This window comes from Natator depressus, chromosome 10 (genome assembly GCF_965152275.1).
Source record: "Natator depressus isolate rNatDep1 chromosome 10, rNatDep2.hap1, whole genome shotgun sequence".
Lineage (NCBI taxonomy): Eukaryota > Metazoa > Chordata > Testudines > Cheloniidae > Natator > Natator depressus.
In genome coordinates, this window is record NC_134243.1 from 57257644 (window position 1) to 57279174 (window position 21531).

At 37.7% G+C, this 21531-nt stretch overlaps 1 protein-coding gene across 3 annotated transcripts in view; it reads right to left on the bottom strand.

Moving 5' to 3' along the window:
• The window catches only part of MINDY2 (MINDY lysine 48 deubiquitinase 2), a 107067-nt gene that overhangs the window by 62873 nt on the left and 22663 nt on the right, over positions 1-21531 (bottom strand). For all 3 annotated transcript variants that reach the window (XM_074966249.1, XM_074966250.1, XM_074966248.1), the window contains exons 2-5: positions 19424-19481; positions 8884-8948; positions 4103-4261; positions 1593-1695 (exon numbers count right to left, since the gene is read on the bottom strand). In XM_074966249.1, the coding sequence (XP_074822350.1) occupies positions 1593-1695; positions 4103-4261; positions 8884-8948; positions 19424-19481 (385 nt within the window). The remainder of the gene's footprint in view (positions 1-1592; positions 1696-4102; positions 4262-8883; positions 8949-19423; positions 19482-21531) is intronic.

A 21531-nucleotide genomic window follows, 5' to 3' on the forward strand; every position in this document is an offset into this window, starting at 1 on the left:
TGTTGTAACTGAAAGGCTGGCTGTGGACGTTCCCAACCTCTCAACATATTTCAGTAACACATATAGCAATATTTAACTTCACATACAATGACAGTACATACAATCCAACAGCATATTAAAATGTTCAACAGATCAAGACTTGTTAAATGATACCTCACAAGGTATACTTTGTACAACACACATCATAATCTCATGTTAGTGATGAATATGGGGGGGGAGGTCCCAGGGTGCTACTTTAAGGTAGAGAGTGTCACACCTATCCTCTGTAACACACTGCCTCAGGTATAAAACCTTATGGAACTGAAGAGATCAGAAAGTTTGCAAAAGTCACAAAGCCTTGTGAAACTAAACATTGGTCAGGCTTGTGCTATACCCCTTCTGATACTGACAAACAACATTTTCACAATGGTTTCTGTGGCACATTTAGAAACAGTATTGTAAAGACTACTAACTTCAAATTAAAAATGGAGTCCACCCATGAAATTTTGAATGGATCTACTTCTATTTAAATTTCAAAGTATTAAAGTAAGGCTATTTGTAGAAGAATCAGAATAAAGCTTGGCACCAGTCCTGAAATTTCAAGAATAATCTTTAGCTCTTCAAACTCTCAAACTACTTACATATACTTGCAGTTGTATAGAAAACTGAATACGTGGTGATGCATACTTGTTTTCAGAGCACAATGGATTTAAACCTTGCAGTAACTGAAAAGTTGAATGAAAAATTTTAAGCTCCTGTGTTTTCTGTAGATCACCACTGATGACTCCCACTACCCATTAGAGACTCTGCCTCTCACAATGAGCCTCCAACTAATGATGGCTCCAAAAATTAATCCCTGCCTGAATCAACTATAGTCTATGGATCAAACTTTAGAACAAAAATGGATTGTATTTTTTGTGAAATACATGCTCACTCACACATGTGCAGTTTACACATGTGCATTTTTACTGACACTATTTTTCATATCCCTTCACCAGTAAAGGAAGGCTCCCTTATTACAGAGTCCAAATGCACAAACCACAGAAAGAACAGCTGATACAAGTCTCAACAATAACGTATAGCAGCTTTTCTTTATATTTCCAATTTGAAATCTTGAGACCTACCATGCGTAGAAGTACTATATCTTTCTAATAGTGATTTTCCCCTTTCCAAATGATATAAAGTTTCCATGTCTAGACAAGATATGTTGAGACATAGCAGATCTGAAACCTGTCACTGACCCTGACTGAACGTTGCCCATGAGACCTCAAACTAATGAAATTCTGTAAGAGAAAGATTTCTCCAGCTTTTTAAAATTTAAAAATAGCAGAGCTCGGAGGTTTGCAAAGCTTTGTAAATTCCAGCCTCAGAGGGCAATCCCAGTGCAGATGGTTTAATGGGCAAAGATGCAGTTGAGATTTAGTGTGCATGATTAACGCAGTATATCACATGGATGTCACCACCACAGGACAGACTACATAAACAGTAGACCAATATACAAAATGTATAATTAAAGAAGTTTAATAATTTTTAAAAATGTATAAATGCATACTGCACTTCATTAGTTCCAGTAATTAAAGAAGAAAAAAATTACAATGGCAGCATTCACCCACCTTCACTAACCAGCTCACTGTTGTCCGACTGTTTACAACAGATTATCTTCTCCACCAATTGATTGTAACTACAATTACCAACTGCCTTCACAATGTCAGCAATCTGGAAAAACAAATAATTCATTTATCTTTATGAAGAACAGAAAATCCATTGTTTGCTCCTGTGTGCCTACTGGAATTGTTCATAACAAGATAAAATATATCAAAAATGAATTGTCCACAAGAGGTTTTGGTCTTTTGGACTACCACACTAAGGTCAATACATAACCCTGGGTTGAAAAGCCTTAAGCCAAGGATGTTGCACACATTTTGTGGAGTGCGCAAAATTCCATTTTAATTATGGAGTATGAGCTAGGGTTTAAGTTTAATACTACACGCTGCCCTCAGAGTTATATCAGTGGGCGATCTACATAAAAAGATCAGGGGTAGAATCAGTCTTTTAAGCAATACCTCAACTTTCAGTTATTTATTATTTTTTCAGTTGTGTTATTGGCACATTCAGCTTCACTTAGTGGGGAATATGCTGGTTTTTTATAAAAAACAATTTTTTCCCACTTCCTCTCTTATTCCCTTTTTTCTGTATCATGCCTTCATACTTTCCAGACCCATTCTTGCAGGCAGCCTGCAAACTCAGGCTGCATTAGTTGTACTTGGTACACATCTGGAAGATTCTCTGCAACTATGAGAGTTACAAACTTTATTTTTTAAATGTGAAACTTAGACTCTGCAGAATCAATGTGTCATGTGGGTCACATAAAAAAAAAATCAATACATGCCTACTTAAGCCACATTTCTTTATTCCTTTTTAGGATACATGTAAGTGATTTGCAGCACATTATAATGTATGTTCCAGAGGATCCCAAAGAAAAGTTAAAAAATGAGATGGCTTCATCTAGTAGTTTTTTTTTGTTTTTGTTTTTTTTAAATACTCAAACATTTAGCATACAAAAAAATAATGCATTCCTATTTTAGGAAGGCTATTACAAAGTTTTCACAATTTAAAAAAGTATATGTCTGCCACAGTTGTCTCCAGAAGCTCATATAAATCTTGATCTATACAAAATCAAGTTAACTAATGTCATCTAGATTGAAAATGTAGATGTTATCTGTTACATAAATATTTTTCATTCTCATTCCCTTAGAGAAATACCTGTGGGAACAGTTAGCTTTTTACATTTAAGAAGTAATGTAAAAAGCTAAGGAAATTCTGGATCTGTTAGATCAGCATGGGAAATGATTTCCAGAATTAAGGCCCCTCCATTAAGACATCCTCCCGACCAAATCTCAAGATACTCAAATCTTGAAACTATAGCATGAGCATGTCAGCTGATTTATACCATATTGGAAGATCACAGAGTCAGATGCTCAAGTAGCTGAGACAAAACTTGGTAAATACCAACTTAAAATCTAAGTTCTTCAGACCAAGGATCACTTTTTCATGTGTTTCTAAATTAGTGGGGCTTCAGTCATAGCTGGTGCCACAAAGGACTAACCTAATAATAAATAACTATTAATATCAGTAAGAAAGGCTTGAATTGCACCTGGAAGCAAATAGGAAACCAGAAAAGTTTTGGAACACCAGTATGTGCTTCTCCCTTGGCCAAAACTACAACAACTATTGTTTCTCCTGTTCTCCAACATTGTCACCCATAGAATTCACAAAGGTCTGGACTATAGATGTAGGGTGCACATCAAAGAGAGACGGGTTGCTGTCTGTAGTGCTAAAATGAGATGAAAACATTTTCTGGCCAAGAAAATTGCCAGGTGAAACAAAAAACACAACTAGAAAAGAGCCTAGATAATTACAAGACAGAGTTACAAATCATTAGGAACACATCAATCATACAGACAGGCTATTCTAGCCGTATAACTCCCCAGCCAAACAGTATCACCTTCTTTTCTTAAGTAGATGGCGCCTCAGCCAGCCCATCTTAAGAATAAGTGATATAATTTTGTTTAAGATAAAAATTTTGTTTTTTCAACTTGGTTTTAATACTCTCAATTCTTGAAAGAGAAGCTGGTAAAAGCAGGTAGGAATTTCAGGAAGGAGGAAAGTCACATCACGTTCACTAACTTCTTAGTGTCCAAACTCTTATATGAGCAAACAAAGGTAAGAAATGAATACCACTCCTGGAAAGGGCAAAAACAAACTCAATACTTCCCTAGACCAGCAGTGCTATTTTGCACTGATGCAGGACTTAAAATAGACTTGTCTAAAATCTGGAACTTTATAATATTCAAATCATTGCAAAGTTATAGTCCCTTAAAATGAACAGTATGATTTCACACCACGCTTCAAGGTGAAATTTTAATCTCTCAGGGTGCAGACTCAAAAGAAAACATGATCAGCTCACTGTGACTCCTGTCTACACAACAACAAGAGAGACTAGGAGCCTTAGGTTAAAATTAAACAAGAATATGAAAATTCTGATGTGCCATACACATCAGTAAAATGTAAAATAGTTCAGACAGGAAATAGATAACTCATCATCTAAGCTAACTTTGCTTACCTGAGGATCCACTAACCATCCATGGTACAAAGGGATATCAAGAAGGTCAAATACTATGCATTCAGGTGTGTATTCAAAAACTCGTACACCAGTGAACTTCACGTTCACATCCAGACCTGTCTGTAGCTTATGTAGGATAGCCATTGCATCACTCATGTTCTGACAACCAAAAGAAAAATATAGATGAACCAAATGGAAAGCACTAGAGCATTTTCAACACTTGATAGCTACTCTTGTAAGTTAATAATTCATCTGATTCAGTGTTTTATATACAACTGGCAAAAGGGCACATTAAGTAAACAATGGATTCGATACATTTTCTCAGTTACACCAGTATCACAACTTAAGATGTATCTTCAAATAAAAGAAAATATAAATTCACTTACAAATTTTATGTAACAAATAATCTACATGTACTAAACAGCACAATTTAAGTTCATTAAACCTATTTATATATATTGAGGTAGTATGTCAGAGATCCCAGTCCCATATGAAAGGCACTGTACAAGCAATATAACAAAGACAGCTCCTGGCCTTAAGACTTAAAGTAAAGAGTTTATTTTTTAAATAAAATCAGTTTTCCTACTTTCCAGCCCTGATTTCAATTTATTGATTTGAAGGATGGGAAAGTAGCAATGCACAGAAGAGTCTGGAATAGCATTTGAGGCATAAGTTTATTATAATGCCCACATCAGCAATGGCTGAAGACTCTGGTTCCGTTACACAAACAAAAGGAGCTGTATTATGAAACTCGAATGGCATTCTTAGAAATACAATACCCCACCGGAGCACTATGAAATATTTTCTGAGAAAATAGATGAAACAACTAGGTTGCCATAAGAAGGATTGTGTTTGCTACTCCACAAAGTGAGCACTAATAAGATTAGAAAATACTGGATAAATATGACTATTTATATATTTACAACGCAATCTGGCATGGAAGTGAAAATATACCTACACTAGCCTCTTTACAGATGTAAAGGAACATACCAAAAAAAAATTGTATGACAATTACATGGTAAACCCATCCAGTTGGGTAAGGGGAGGCCAAAGAGTAAATGGGTAGCTAATTTTCTTCAACCTTATTCCAGTACACTGTGTCTACCACTATACAATATTTTTACAATAACTTCTAAACCACAAGACTTATTGTAACCATTGATAATTTAGCACTCACTTGGACACATGAAGCATTATATGTCAGTTACACCAAAGTTTATAACACAAAATAAATCATTTTAGATAATTTTGAAAGACTATGCTCCGTGTCAATTTCATTTTCCGCAATACCACTCAATTTGCACAGCAAATATAAGATGTATGTGTAAATCCTCCAAAACCAAATAAGGAGATCCAGTAATAAAAAGTAAATAATTCCATTTCAAAACTCTAATCATTTACTCCCAATGAAATCCCCCCTCTCTCCTTTAAGAATTTTATGCACAGGGAATAAGCTATGAACACATGTAGATGGAGCTAGAAAAATTCACTCACTGGAAGCAAGTAGGAAGCTTTTCCTGCTACTTGGGTGCATATGTTAGCAGTTTCTACAAAAATTAAGCTTTTAATTTAAAAAACAAAAACTATTTTTCTGTTCTTTGTGGTTCTAGAGTAAATATTCCAAAATGCAAACCAACTAAGCATTGTCTTCCCAAATCTGAGGTCAGTTCCAATGCCTTTGCACAGCATTACCAAGCACCAGCAGAGTGTTTAGACTCGGGTCTGTTTCACTGCTTCTATTCAGAACCTGTGGGAAGCAATGAAACTCCAGAATTGTATCAAATTTACACTGTTGCTGTAGCAAAAGCAATAAAATATAGCACCAGAAGCAGGCGCTTCACAGAGACAGACAGACTCAAAAAGTGGAGACTAAAGGTAGATGAAGGATGACACTTCTTCACACTACCCAGCACCGAAGAGGCTCTAGGTGAGAAGTCAAACAGTGGAGACCTGACCCACTCTATTCCCTCACCCCATAGTAGCCAGGAAGCTGAGGAGAGATACAGTAACAAAAGCTTCTCTCCTTTGCAGCAGCCAGGAGGCTCTGGGATGGGTAGGAAAGACAAACATTGCCTTACCAGATCATTGGTCAATCTAATCTTGTATCCTATCTCCAACAGTGGCCAATATCAGCTGCTTCAGAGGAACATGCAAGAAAAACTGCAGTAAACAGTTTTACAGCAAACAGGAATAGCCTATTCATAGGGAAAGTTTCTTCCACTGTAATCTAGATGTTTTCATTATCAATATAAACACGAATGTCAACCTTTTTCTGAAATCTGCAAAGCTCTTGATCTCATTGGCATCTTGTGGCAGTCAGTTCCACAAGTTAACTGTGTGTTTTATGAAAAACTGTTTCCTTATTAGTCTGAAATGTGTTGCTAATTGATTCATTAAAAGGTCCACTTTTCCTTATATTAGGAGAAAAGTGGAACAGACGTACCCAACCTACCTTCTCTATATACTGTTCATTATTTTGTGTATCATGTTCTTTTTACTGGAATATACCAGCACAGATCCCCTTCATCTTTTCTATCTCACACTGACTAGTAGGTGCATCTTGTAAATTTAGCAAGGTCTGTAATAAGATATATTTCTGCATGATCTCAATGTTTTGTCCTAATCGCTTAAGGCAATACAAGTGATTAAAATCATGTTCTAAGATTTTAAAGTTTCAGTTCCTTGAGAAGAAGCAATTGAACAATCAAATACCAACAACTGTAGCAACACAAAGGTTCGTCATTTTTGTGCATTGTAGCAAGGTCTGCATGGCATGTTAGTGTACCTCTTCTTGAGAAGTCAGGAACCTCTCCCTGAAAAGTCAGGAGCAATAATCAGTTTCCTTAGTTTTAGATTTCTTAATTTATTTTCCCAAACACTTTTAATCTAAGGGATTTCTTTTCAAGATCTGAAGTAAAGTTTGTGAATGATGCTGCATTAACAGCACTAGACACTGAAGTCCCTGACTGATCTAATCTTTGTAGCTTGCCTGATTTGTAGAAGTGCAATCTCTAGTGCACTGCCATGCATTTTTTCTGACTAATATGTCAATACAGGAATAAAGATCCTAAATGTCAACTTATGCCTTAGCTTGTGAAAGCCCTTTGTTTCAAAATTGTGACTTCAGTTATATCTGTGTAATGCTCAGTTTATTAGTGGGGATGATGTATGAACCAAGGAACATCCACCTTGATTTTAGATACCAGGTTGAAATTGTGAACTCATGTTCCTAGACATTTGCCTTCCAACCACCCACAAGTGGCTCAAGACACCTTTTAAAGAAAAACTGCTTACATCAGTCACTGTTAGCACTTACATAGGAGCTCGCATACAAGCTTTCATGATGTCACTTTGCCTTTTTAGTACAGTAGTTAAAATGGAGCAAGAAAATCCATTTCCAGTTGAAAACAGATACAAAGTTAGGTATACATTTATAACAAGTAACCTATAAGATTACAATAAACAAAATATAAAAGAAAAATATTTCTTTCCATTCCTCTCCCATTTAATCTACTTTGTGGTCAGATTCACTGTTTTATTGATGGTACACATCTTTCTCCAGATCCTACAAGAAGATGTTTATCAGTATCACAAGCATCATCAAATCTCAAAGTGAAAATGAAGAGACATCAGACAAAACTGTGCTCTGAAACAAAAGTGAGGAATGAGCTGAGCATCCTGGCTGGTGTTGCTATCAGTCACTTCTTAAACATCAACAGGAAGCACAAAAAGTTGCACATTTTAAAAAAGGACTTAAAAAAATTCAGAATGCATTATTGGTGCTATATCAAAGAATACATTTTCAAAAACTTCATGCAGATCACGTCCTTTTAGTTTGGGTAAGTATAGTGATTTTTGGTTTTAGTAAGAAAGTTACTATTTGCACATACCCCAATTGCCTCTACAGGGTGGTTTTTAAAAAATTAATATTTATAGTGACTCATCCCAAAAGGCTCCCAAAGCTCTTTTCAAACATATACATAGGATCACCCACCTCTGAAACTAAATGCGGCAATCACTCTATACCAGCAGTATCCGCAATAGGTTTGTTATTAAAAATACATACATGGTAGACACACCTTTATCTCAGTTATATTTAAAAATGGAATAAGTATATCAACTACTATATCCTCAATTGAAGTTAAAAGAAATAGCTATAAAACACTTCAGAGAATTCTTAAGACTTTCTGTACTACTTCTGTGATCTGGTTACAGCAGCATCTACAGATAAATTTGAAGTGATTAAAAATTTTCTATTCCTATCTGAATAGGGTATGCTAATCTGAAAAGCATGGTTTTCCGCGATCACAGATTTCTCAGAATAAGTACCTACCACCAGTACTCCAGGGACATCTGAACTGAAATATGAACTACTTTAAAATAAGTACAATGGAGTCTGTCATTATATTTGCTGCAGATAAAGGAACTCATTTTGCCATGGCGGATATAACAGCATGCAAAGACATTTTATTTTCTTTGCTAGAAGAGAGGCAAAGACTTAGAAGTCAGATTGAACACTAAGCCCAAAGCCAATCTGTTACTATAAACAAGAAAAAACGGTTGTATCTTTTCAAGAAAGTGATTTGTATAGCAATAACTAATCTTCTCTACTTTAGGATAGATACTTTAAAACTAAGTTTGATACTGAATAAATAAGAACAAAGACTATTTTCCATACATTGGTGAATTTTACAAATCTCAACAAAAACAATTTAGTGGGAAAAAAAGCTTTAGTTCATTACTGAAAAACAAAAAATTGCTTTTTAGAAACTGTTTCTTACCTGCTCGTAATTTAGACGTTGAATTTCAGAAATCTCTTTTGGTTTTGCATCAAGAATATAGTCTCCTTAAAAAAAAAAGTTTTCAAGTTATAGTTTATTCTACAACTCAAAGCTTTAGACAACTTTTAAAAAGTACCTTTATCTGCCTGAAGCTCTTTGACAAAATGGTGGCATCTTTAATTAACAACCTTTAAAATAAATAAAATAAAATAAATAAAACAAAAAATTTTACCACTGGAACAACTTCCCAAGCGTCATAGTGGATTCTCCATCACTGACATTTTAAAGTCAAGATTGGATATTTTTGTAAAAGATACGATCTAGGAATTATTTGGGGGAAGTTCTATGACCCCTGTTATATATGAGGTCAGTGATCCCCTCTGACCATAGGATCTATGAATTTAAGTTTAATGAACTGATGAGTGCCCACTTCCTCAGAACTTTAATCAGAATGGTTAGAGAAAAAGTACATACACAATCTCATCAGAAGTGAAACCCAAATGACAGGTAAACATTTCAGTTGGGCATGTAGCTATGCTATTTGCTGACTTTTTTTTGCGCTAGTACAGTCATTTATTCCTAGAGTTTGACAAAATATTGTTTGCAATGTTCTTTTAGTGTTTTATAAATTAATTTTTATTGGGTCCAAGTTTTTCCGTTTTCTGTACAGTTTTCAATGTGTCCTGATGAGAGTTAAATATTAATTAATATAGTTTATGCCTTTATCCAAGGCAATAGGATTATTAAAATACAGTATGTTATATATACAAAGTTATACAGACACAAACTTGCAATTCTTACATCAAACAAAAATATCCCCTCCCTATTTGTATCATATTAACATACATGCTTGTGAAAATCTGGTTATACTGTTTGAATGTCTTGTCTATTAATTTCCCATTTTTATATTTAACCTTTATAAAATATTCAAATCTTTGTTTTTATACTTTACACTTTGTTTCTGTTCAAAATGTGTTTTTTCCCCTGGAGACACATGCCGAAGTGAAAGTTACAATTCTGCTTGCACAGCAAAATACTCCTCTTGCAAGTGCAGACCACCTGAGCCCCTTGTTTAAAGATATCTTTCCTGACAGCCTTATTGCCCATTCAGACTAAAGCTTGGACTAGATGGGAAACAGCCCTCTATTATCCAAGTGAAGCTGGCAAATCCCGAGTCATATTTCAAGTTTAAGCCACCAAAAGAAATTGTAACAGCAGCAAAGGGGCTGCATGGCAATATAACAAAGTACATGAATAAAATCAGACACCAAATTAGAAACCAATATAGATTTTAAAAGAAATGTGAAATCTGAATCCTTTATCTATGTTTTGTTAGCTTCAGATTCATTAAATTCAATTACTTCAAATAAATGTAAAAATAAAGGACTATTATTTGGTTGTGTTTTATTTCAGTTTAATTTTAATTTTGCATTTATTTTACAATCTGATTTTAGTTTGCTGTAAATGTAATATGAGCAATTATATCCAAATCAAATACTACTGAAAAGTAGGGTTGTCAATTAATCACAGTTAACTCATGAGATTAAACCAGTTAATCGTGATTAATCACACTTATAACAATAGAATACCAATTGAAATTTATTACATATTTTTGGATGTTTTTCTACATTCAATATTGATTTCAATTACACAGAATACAAAGTGTACAGTGCTCACTTTATATTACTACTAGTATATGCACTGTAAAAATGATAAAGAAATAGTATTTTTCAATTCACCTCATACAAGTACTGAAGTGCACTCTCTTTATCGTGAAAGTGTAACTTACAAATACAGATTTTTTTTCGTTACATAACTGCACTCTAAAACAAAAAAGAGTGTAAAACTTTAGAGCCTACAAGTCCACTCAGTCCTACTTCTTATTCTGCCAATTGCTAAGACAAACAAGTTTGTTTACATTCTCAGGAGATACTGCTGCCTGCTTCTTATTTACAATGTCACCTGAAAGTGAGAACAGGCCTTTGCGTGGCACTTTTGTAGCTGGCATTGAAAGATATTTACATGCCAGATGCACTAAAGATTCTTATATCCCTTCATGCTTCAGCCACCATTCCAGAGGACATGCTTCCATGCTGCTGCTGCTCGTTAAAAAAATAATGCATCAATTAAATTTGTGACTGTACTTCTTGGAGAGGGAGAACTGTAGGTCTCCTGCTCTGTTTTACCCACATCCTGCATATATTTCATGTTACTGCAGTCTCGGATGATAACCCAGCACACATTTGTTTTAAGAACACTTTCACAGCAGATTTGACAAAAATGCAAAAAAGGTACCAATGTGAGATTTCTAAAAATAGCTACCGCACTCAACCCAAGGTTTAAGAATCTGAACTGCTGTCCAAAATCTGAGGGACAAGGTGTGGAGCACACTTTTAGAAGTCTTAAAAGAGCAACACACTGATGCAGAAACTACAGAACCCGAACCACCAAAAAAGAAAATAAGCTTTCTGTTGGCGGCATCTGATTCAGATGACGAAAATGAACATGCATCAGGCCGCTTTGCTTTGGATTGTTATCAAACGAACCCCATCATCAGCATGGAAGCATGTCCTCTGGAATGGTGGCTGAAGCATGAAGGGACATATGAATCTTCAGCGCATCTGGCACATAAATATCTTGCAACGCTGCTACAACAGTGCCATGCGAATGCCTATTCTCACTTTCAGGTGACATTGCAAACAAAAAGAGTGTACAGCATTATCTCTTGCAAATGGTAACCAAGTTTGTCTGTCTGAGCAATTGGCTGAAGTAGGACTGAGTGAACTTGTAGGCTCTAAAGTTTTATATTGTTTTATTTTTCAAAGCAGTTATTTTTTGTACATAATTCTACATTTGTAAGTTCAACTTTCATGATGGAGATTGCACCTGTACTTGTATGAGGTGAATTGAAAAATACAATTTTAGTTTTTTTTACAGTGCAGATATTTGTAATCAAAAAAATAAATATGAAGTGAGCACTGTACTCTTTGTATTCTGTGTTGTAATTGAAATCAATATCTTTGAAAATGTAGTAAACATCCAAAAATATTTAAAATAAATGGTATTCTATTGTTTAACAGCGCGATTAATATTTTTAATCACTTGACAGTCCTACTGAAAAGTGTTTTTCCAATGGATTATCAGTATGAGAAGGTGATATGCAAAATAAACATTGTTGTATTGACAAAACAGTTCTCTTTGTTAGGTTTATATAAAAACAGTTTATTTTTGAATATTTCTCTTATACTGTCCACTGACAATGTGCCTAAACCAGGCGTTAACAACTCAGGTCCTCAGGGATCTCCAACCATCATCCAGGTTTTTGTTCCAGACAGCAAATAAATTGTTTTTATTAAAATCCATTAGTTTGCATTGCATCCCGAATGCTCACATGCCCTGGACGTTATGACGAATTAGGATATTTAAGTGTTTCATATGCAATATTAAGCAGTGTACATTTTAAAACAAACTATTAAGTGCCAGTTGGTTTAAAAGCCTGGACTATTGGCGGTCACCAAGGACCAAAGGTGATCTAACACACCAGCTGGAAAAATCTCACTCTTTGGGACTGTAAATCACTCTTTAGGGCAGCCAACCCTCAGCATCTCTGTTAGCTATTAGTTTATCGAAGAGAACAGAAAATCCTAAGACATTTGTCTAGACTTGGATTTTTAAGATGTGATGAAATATAGAGCAATGCCCGCACAGCACAGATGATCATAACCCCAGACAAATACATTCTTAAACAAAGTTAATGAGAGATCTTGAATCAATACCCAAATTGTTGTTTGGCATGAGTTACAGACCCTCTGAAACAATAAATCTGTAGACACTGATAGAACATAGCAATATCTGCTTTATGTTAGAGTAAAACATGGTATTAGATTTAGTTTCAAATAATTGTAGAATTTGACTAATGCATCCAGATCTAATAAGCTATTTAATTTGTGTATAATGCACTAATCAAGTTATATAAAAATGAGGATATTGGCAGCAGCCAACTGGCTAGGAGTACTGCAAAGAGCCAACTCCTTTCCCCACAAGCAGCATAATCTTCCGTCTCTTGGGAGTAAGATGTGTGGGGACCAACAAGACCAAAGGCTCTTGTCCCATCCCATTACTCTATACACACACACACACACACACAAGTTAGCTACCAGCCTTTCAGAATCCTCCCAATGTTGCTTCATTTTGCCTTGCAGCATCAAGGCTCCTTCACGGGACCATGAGCATGGGCGTGTATTTGGCACACAGTTTACCCGTCCCGGACACCTGCCCCTTCTGCAGCAGGAGGGAGACCCTGGCGCACGTTTACTTGGAGTGCGCCAGGTTGCAGCCCCTATTCCAGCTCCTCACAACTATTTTGTTATGGTTCTGGCTACACATTTCCCCTCACTTCCTTATCTATGCACTCCCTATCTGTGGCCCCACAAAGCCACGGGACCTCCTGGTCAACCTCCTCCTGGCCCTGGCTAAAATGGCCATCTATAAAACCAGGGAGACGAGGTTGGCCGATGGAGACTGTGGGGCCTATTTTCCTCCATCCGTTCACGCATCCGGGCATAGTTCCTCTGGGCGGCATCCACCGACTCCCTTGATGCCTTCAAGGAGCAGTGGGCGCTGTCCAGGGTTCTCTGCTCGGTATCCCCGTCAGGTTCCCTTTGTTTGACCCTGTTCCTGTTATTTTATTATTTGTCCCCCAAAATCACTTGGTTTCCAGGCCCTGTGGATCCCCCCTTAGGCTGGGGGTGGGGGAGGGACCCTTTAGCAGTGGGCGGGCTTCTGCCCGCCCACTTCCTGGATCCCAATAGGAGCATCTTTCTCCCCCAAACCCTACGAGTTAATTCTTCCCTTATCAGATATTAACTCACAATCTCCTAACAGGCTCTCTGAGAAGAATGAAACAGTGGGAATTTCCTCACAACAGGCAGCTTCTTACCATAATCTGAGAAAACCTAGCAGATATTTAGCAAGAGATCCAAAAATTACTGTGTCCTCATGAAACACTTAATAAGGGGGTCCATCTGTCATGAGAGCCTGACTCGCCCCTATCTTTTGAGCTGATGTGAGGCTACTAAGAAAAGCTGTCTTTGCAGGTAGGTGGTGGCGGTTAAGGGAACAGCTTGCTCAGCACTAAGGTGGGAGGGGGGGAAGAATCCATCAGCTCTGCTAATACTTAGGCTTGGCAGAATTGAAGTTTTATTTTATTATTTTGACAGATAATGTTGATGTTTATTTTTAATCACGGTTTCCAATTTTTATTATTTACATTTTCACGGTTGAGGGAGATTATGGAGGGAGGGGTCAGACAATGACAGAAGATGATGAGATTAAAAATGTTCAAGCTTTATAACTGTTAACATCAACTGTCAGCATCAAATGTCAAAGTATACAAAGTAAATATCCTTAAATCAAACTAAGTTCTCAAGCAGCATTTCTCCTAGTTTGCCTATTTGGAAATTTTGATTAAGAAAATACTTTCTGGGTTGGTTTGTGAGTGTACAGTGAAATTGACGTTTATGACAATTATCGAGGAAAATCTCATCCTTCCAAGTCTACCAATACTATATTGAGGTCACAAGGATGAGGGGGCTTCCAAATCAGTGGAAAAACATGAATGGAGCCTTTAAGGAATCTTCCTGCTATGGGATGGTGGAAAAACATGGCCCTGGATAGGAGTGTGTTATGCAGATATTGCTGCTAGAAGGAACCTTACGGAGCTGATTGAAAAATTGAGATTTCAGAGTTAGTAAATAGTCCAGTATTGCTGAAATTGATGATGTCAGGGGAGAAAGCTGGCACCGAGATCCCCAAATGAAAAAATCTCTTCCATTCAGCTTTATAATTAAATCTGGTTGAAGGCTTCCTGCTTTAGAGCAGAATGTTCTGAACCTCAGAAGAAAGCTTCTTTCTGTGGACATCATCCAGTCAGCATCCTGGCTGTCAGATGTAACGGAGTGGGGTCCAGGTGTATAATCTAACTGTTGTTCTCAAAGACTATGCAGCCAGGGCTGGTAAGGTGATGGTGGCTGTGTTGAAAGGCTCATCAGTTCTGAATACCAGAACTGCCTGGCCCATACTGAGGTTTCCTCAGTACCCTCAGCATCATGGGCATTGATGGAAAGGTATGCACTAGTCTTAGTAGCCAGGCAACACATTTTTTTTTCCCCAAACACACACACACACACACACAAAAGACATCTGTCAGGGAAGATGGACTCCAACACCCTCTTAAACAGATTGTCAGACTTCTGTTGTTCTGGTCTGTGGCAAATAGGTCTATTTCTGGAAATCTCCGCTTGTGAAAGATGCTATGTAGGACTGAGTCTCTGACAGCTCACTCATGGTACTCTGAGAACAGCCCATAAGCTGTTCTATGCAAATAATAAGACCAGGAAGGTGCAAGGCAACCAATGTGGTTTGGTTCAGAATACACCAATTCCATGGCCACATGGCTGCCTGATAGAGCAGGGAATGATCTTGCTCCCCCCTGGCCTGTTGACATAATGCATAGTTGTGGTGTAGTCTGTCAGAACATGTATTGTGGAACCAGGAATGCTTTTTCATGCCAGCTGGACAGTTCTGAGCTCTAGATATTTATGTAGAGAAAAGCTTTTTGAGATGTCTGTCAGAGTGTCTTGGGAGGCAGCAGTCTGTAGAAAGGTACTCTGTTGTACACCTGATGAGGAGAAGGCTTCTTGAGGGACTGTGACCATCATGTCCATGCAGTGCCTTCTGGATAAATACACTGATTTCAACTTCAACCATCCTGCAATGGAAAGTAGATGAAGTCTGGCATAATCTCTGACCTACGTGCATGAGGCCGTGGGTCCTAGTAGCCTGAGACACGTTCTGACTGATGTTCTTAGTTGATCTTGAAGTGGGTTGATAAAACATATCACTGTTTGGAATCTGTTGTGTAAGATAAGCTGTCACTGACCTGGACTCTATCAGTGTTCCTAAGAAATCTATGCTGAGTCAGTACAGTTTGTCGTCTTTTGATGTGGGTCCAGTGAGGCAAACCACATCAGATTTGTTTGTATTGAGTTAATTGCCTGTAGTGGTGATCTTCCTCAAATCCTCTAGTAGTCAATTTATGGATGAACCTGGATTCTTTATCTCCTTAGATAATCTGCCACGACTAGTGAATACGTTCAGTGCTGTGGAAAGACCAAGGGTAGGACTGGTAATAAGATGTTTCCACCAGGAGTCCAACTTACTTCCTGTAGCCTGGATGGATTGATATATAGAATAGGCCTCTTGCAAGTCAAGAGCTGCAAATCAGTCTTGAAGATCTAATGAGGGAATTATAGAGGTCATAATCACCATCCTGAACTTGGAATAGCAGATTTTAAATCTTATCAGTTCTAATACCCTCGGGAGGGGAAAGGAGAGTGTCTAACCTAACAAGTTTATCTAAGGGAAAAAGATGTGTGTTTTTGTAAACAGATGATTAAATATATAAACTCTGATTCTGACTAATACCTGCTAGCACAGTGTCCAGAGCAAGGGAGAGAACTGCAGAGGTTCTGTCTCACAGCCACAGGCCATAAGAAAGAACTCAGGGACAGCTGGACCTGTTCCAACCTTTACACCATCAGGTGGGGGGGGCGGGGGGGGGGTAAAAGGACACCTAGGATGCAGGCATAGCCCCACACTCTTCAGGCCAAAAGAAACCATCTCACATGCACACCAAGAGCAAAATCCATTTAGCCAGTCACTCAAAGTAGTCGTCAGTCAGTCTGTACAGGGAGATGTCAGCAAACCAGTAAAGCGCCTGAAACCACTATGGCTTATTGCTAAAAGCAGGATGTCAAGTCAGCAGGACGTAAAGTGGCCATGTAGCAAACTCAGCTTGACCAAAGAAGGAGGGAAGGGGGTTTTCGGTGCCACAGAAAGGGCAGCTTGACCCAGTATCTTTCCTGATAAGCATTGTGTTGAAGCTGCTGATACATGCATTTTAGAAGAGCAGGATGTCTATTGGGGCCTCAAGGCTACAAACTCTGGAAAAACTCACACCTGGCTAATCAATAATCAGAAGGAGCCTCTTGATTGACCATTGGAACTGCTTGCTTAACGAGTTTTCTTTAAGGGACATGTCATTCTATTACTAAATGTAATGTATAAATAAGGGAGAAAAGTTTGAGGTAGTGGGACTCGTCAGGACTGGACTGGACTCCCTCTGGATGCATCATGTGTTCCCCACCAGCACACAGGCTGTCACTGTGCCTCTCAAGAGCCACACTCAGCTTTGGTAATTATCAAGGGTTGGGGGTGTTTTACTAACCTGTTGCAGACATGTGTATAAGTGCTTGAGACTAAGTAAAGTTTAGCTTTAAAGTGAAAGCACTCGTGTTGTCCTGTTTGTGCCAGCCATCTATTGGTTGCACGGCCGTGTCTCCCCTGATTTATTTCCTGACACCACCTCACATAGAGTAAAAGTTACCAAGAGCTTTGGGTTGAAAGAACCCCGGGTAACAAGTCCAGAGTTGTAATTCATCCTTATGAAAATGTTATAGAATATTCTCCATAGCCAGTTTACTAGTAGGGCTGTTTAAGAGTCTCTTTGTAGCATTAGCAATGGTAGAAGTGTTTTAAATCTCCATTATTATTCACTGTTTGCTATATGTAATAGGTGCCGGTTACCAAATTTCATAAATCACCTCAATCTATATGCTTAGAACAGTCTTCAAACAGTAGATTAAAACAAAGGCTACTAGGAAAAAAACAAACAAGAATTTTTGAATTATAGCAACTAAGAAAAATTTAATTGCAGCTCCAAATTACAGATATGTATATGGCCATATAGACCATGTGATGTTTCCCATTCTTTCTTGCCATCTCCCTATAGCTCTTGATGGGACAGAGATGACAGTAGCCCTCAGTTAAAATGATCTCTTGCAAAACAGCCATTACCTCCCTTTGTTCCAAGTAAGAGTGAAGCAAAGCTGCTCTCAAAGAAGATGGTGTTGCCTCAGCCGTGAGGGTCCACAATCTCCTCAGCGTGGCTTAACTCCTTTCCTATTGAGAACAACAAGAGGTGGTGGCCGTTTCCTAAGAGAACAGTTCTTTGGGAAATTCCCTGAAGACCAAAATTATATTTAATCAGCCTCAGTTATGAAAAGTAAAAGCAGAAAGTTACTACTAATCATAAAATGAATGCCTTCAAATGGAGCCAATGCGTGAGATTTCAGTGAGTTTTAACTACATGGGGAGTTTGAAAAGTCTGCTATTTCATTATTAAGATTAGTAAAGTGTTCCGACACTGGATACTAAATTTCTTAAAGAAATCATTTAAAAATAAAACAAACTTAAAAACTGATGTTATTTCAAACTCATTAACCAAATTTATTTGTAAATTAATTCTGCACCAAAAGATCAAGCGCAATAACTGTGGGAAGGATATGCTGTATTCCTTATACATAAAGTGGCTGAATTCCTGCTTTAAGAAAAACACCACACCACACCCCTCAGCTATGGAAGCACCAATCACAGTTCCATAATACATTCTCATAAAAAGTAAATCTAAACCGTCTATCTACACAAGTGCTTCCTACAGTAGCACAGGTCCATTCATTGTATAGCGCAGGAGTTTTCAAACTGGGGGTCACAAGGTTATTATATGGGGGATCACGAGCTGTCAGCGTCCACCCCAAATCCTACTTTGCATCTAGCACTTATAATTGTGTTAAATATATTAAAAAGCACTCAGAGGCTTGCTATGTGAAAGGGGTCACTAGACCAAAGGTTTGAGAACCACTGGTATAGCGAATAATCTTTAGATGTTTTTCCTCCTTGTTACTTTAACCCACGATAAACTATTCCCTAGTGAGGGAATGTTATACAGAAAATCGTTCTTTTCACGTTTTCAGGTTAATTTAATACAAGAAACTGAAACATCACTCCAAAGTTATTAGGCTAGGAGGATGTAGTATCTAGAGCTTAAGATGTGTGATGATTGAACCTTGAATGTCTGAATTTTCTGAACTATCAGTTAGACTTGTCCTCTGGAAAGTTGCAGATGGGTTAGAGACTGAACCTGAGAATGAAGCGGTCCCTGCAAATAAGAGACCCCATCTGCCACGCCAATTACATTAAGTTTTTGCTGTTCCTATAATTAGGCAAGAACAAGAAGGAGAAAAATAAAGTCACTGTAGATAATTAAAAGAAACAATTGTCTTAGTACTTTTCAGAAGATATAATATGAACAAAGCAAGGAACAGGAATGAGAAAATGTCTGTTGGCATCCTGGAGCATGAGCCCAGGCCACCTGCAAGATCCAGGCCATAAGCTGGCAGCCACAGCAACATTTTACATTTAACCAGAAAGGTAGAGCACAGAACTTCCATTAGCAGCACCAATGAAAAGCATAAATGGTAACCAAAGGTAGTCTAATATACCAGATTATATTTTGTGTAACCTATATTCAATCAAAACCTGCTGGAGAAAGTTTGATGGAAAAATATTCTTATGTAATTCTACCAAGTGATAAACTACTTTCTTAAATACAATTATAAATCTATTCTGGATCACTACTAACCTAAATATTCCATCAGCTGTTCAGCAGTTATGATTTCCATCATTGGTGGCAGCTTGACCTGTGAAAGAAAAGGATTTTGTTTCAAAAAATTGAGTACATTTGAGGAAGTCTGTGTTGCTTGTAAAATCACTTTTCGATTTTAATGTTTTTCTGGGCAGAGACCATACCTGTCTGTGTTTATACAGCACGTAACACAAGGGGGCCCAGAACCTACATGATACCTTTAAGGGATACCACAGTATAATTCAAAAAATAGAAACACTTTCTAGTACATGAACTAAACACAAACAAGGGTGAAAGATCTCTCTACCACAACCTGAGCGTACGGTCACACAACTTAAAGGGATAAGAGTTGCATACTGTTTGTGTACTGTATTTCATGTAACATGGTCAACTTTCCACTATTATATATATAGATATACACACACACACACACACACACACAAATTTAAAAAAAATTTACTTGGTACATCTTTTGCTTTTCTACGATCTTTTCCTTCCTTGCTTCACTCATGCTTTTCTTTCCTTTCTCTTCCCCTCCAACTCCTGATCTTTCCCTAGAATGTTTTCTTCCACTTCCTATCCTACATTTTTCCTTCCTTCTCACAAGGTCCATCCCTCTCTCTATTGTATTTCACTTTTCTAAATTATCCCATCAAGTTTTTCCTCTCTCCCCTCCATCATGCAAATACAGATATAGGATTTTTAAGAGAATACCTAATCACAAAAGGAATAAACTTACAACCTAAACAGATACTAAACACTGGGCCAAATTCCTGTGGAAGTACCGAGGTGAAACCCCTCTCCATATACACACACACAAAGAAAGAATTGGTGCTGAAATCCCTGAATCTTGCTTGGGGCACCATCTTTTGTATCAGTCTCCAACTAGTACGGGTCAGATAAATGTGAAGCTCTCACGCCAATCTCCCAAGCTTTTGGGGCTACTAGAAGATAAGAGAGTCTTCTCTGTTTACTTCTTTACCAACTCTGAACACAGAGCCCAAACCTCAACTGAGTCACCCTCTTTAGAAAAATAGTTCTAGTGACTACTTCTGCAACTGAAATTCAATTGTCAGTTTCACTGCTTCCAGTGGGATTCAAAAAAAGCAGAAATGGAAACCAACAAGACAAGTTTTCACTCCGCTGCATCTTGGCAAAACTATAAACAGCATAAGCAGCAGTAGAGCTCACCTGAAAACTCTGGAAGACAGAACAGCATCAGGTGACACTTATAATTTTGGAAAGGTTTCAGAATCATATGGGCTGATAAACCTTAATACTTGATTCTCAAGAAGCTGATGGCAGCGTTTGCCTAGACAAGCGCATTTTTGAAACCTTTTAAAACTGAACTACTTAGAACGATTAGACTTACACAACATCTCAACCTAATTGCAAATCAAATCTATTTGTACAGGGCTTCACTAACACTCTACAAACAAATTACTTTCAAATCCTTTGGCAAGTGTGCATACAAGATATTTGCCAAAATGGCGTGCAGCCCTAGAATTCGGTTGCAAGGATTTGTCTACACACGGAAAAAGCCCAGAATAGATAGTGCAGAATAGCTGTTGCTGAATAGGTATTCCACACTAACTCCCCATATGGATACACTTATTTTGCACTAAGAGTGCCTTTGAGTTTCAGGTTAATTCATTTTAGAAATGGATTACCCCAAACTGCTAAAAGGCACTCAGTGTGGAATAAGAGCATTCCCACAAAATGTCAAAGTAGAATAGCTATTGAGATCTAAATTTGCACCCTACTTACTTTACAGTAATTCCCCTGTATAGATAAACCCTTAAATCCCCAAGCAGCAATATTGGTCCATACTGTCTTTCACAATCCACAGCAGGCCATGAAACTATAGCTATTTTTCTGTTACGTAGACCTTCCAAGAGCTAGATGCCTGTGCTGCCTTCAAACTTGACTACAAAAATGTGCTTTGTCCTCCCCACAGGGTTCCAGCAGAAGCTACAGCTACTAGAAAATAAGAGCCACTTAAGCAATGTCAGGATATGGGATTACATCTGCGCTGAAGTCTCTGAACTGGCTTCTCGTTCACATCCCATCAATTCACACTAATAGTGATGATCTTTAATGCCCTG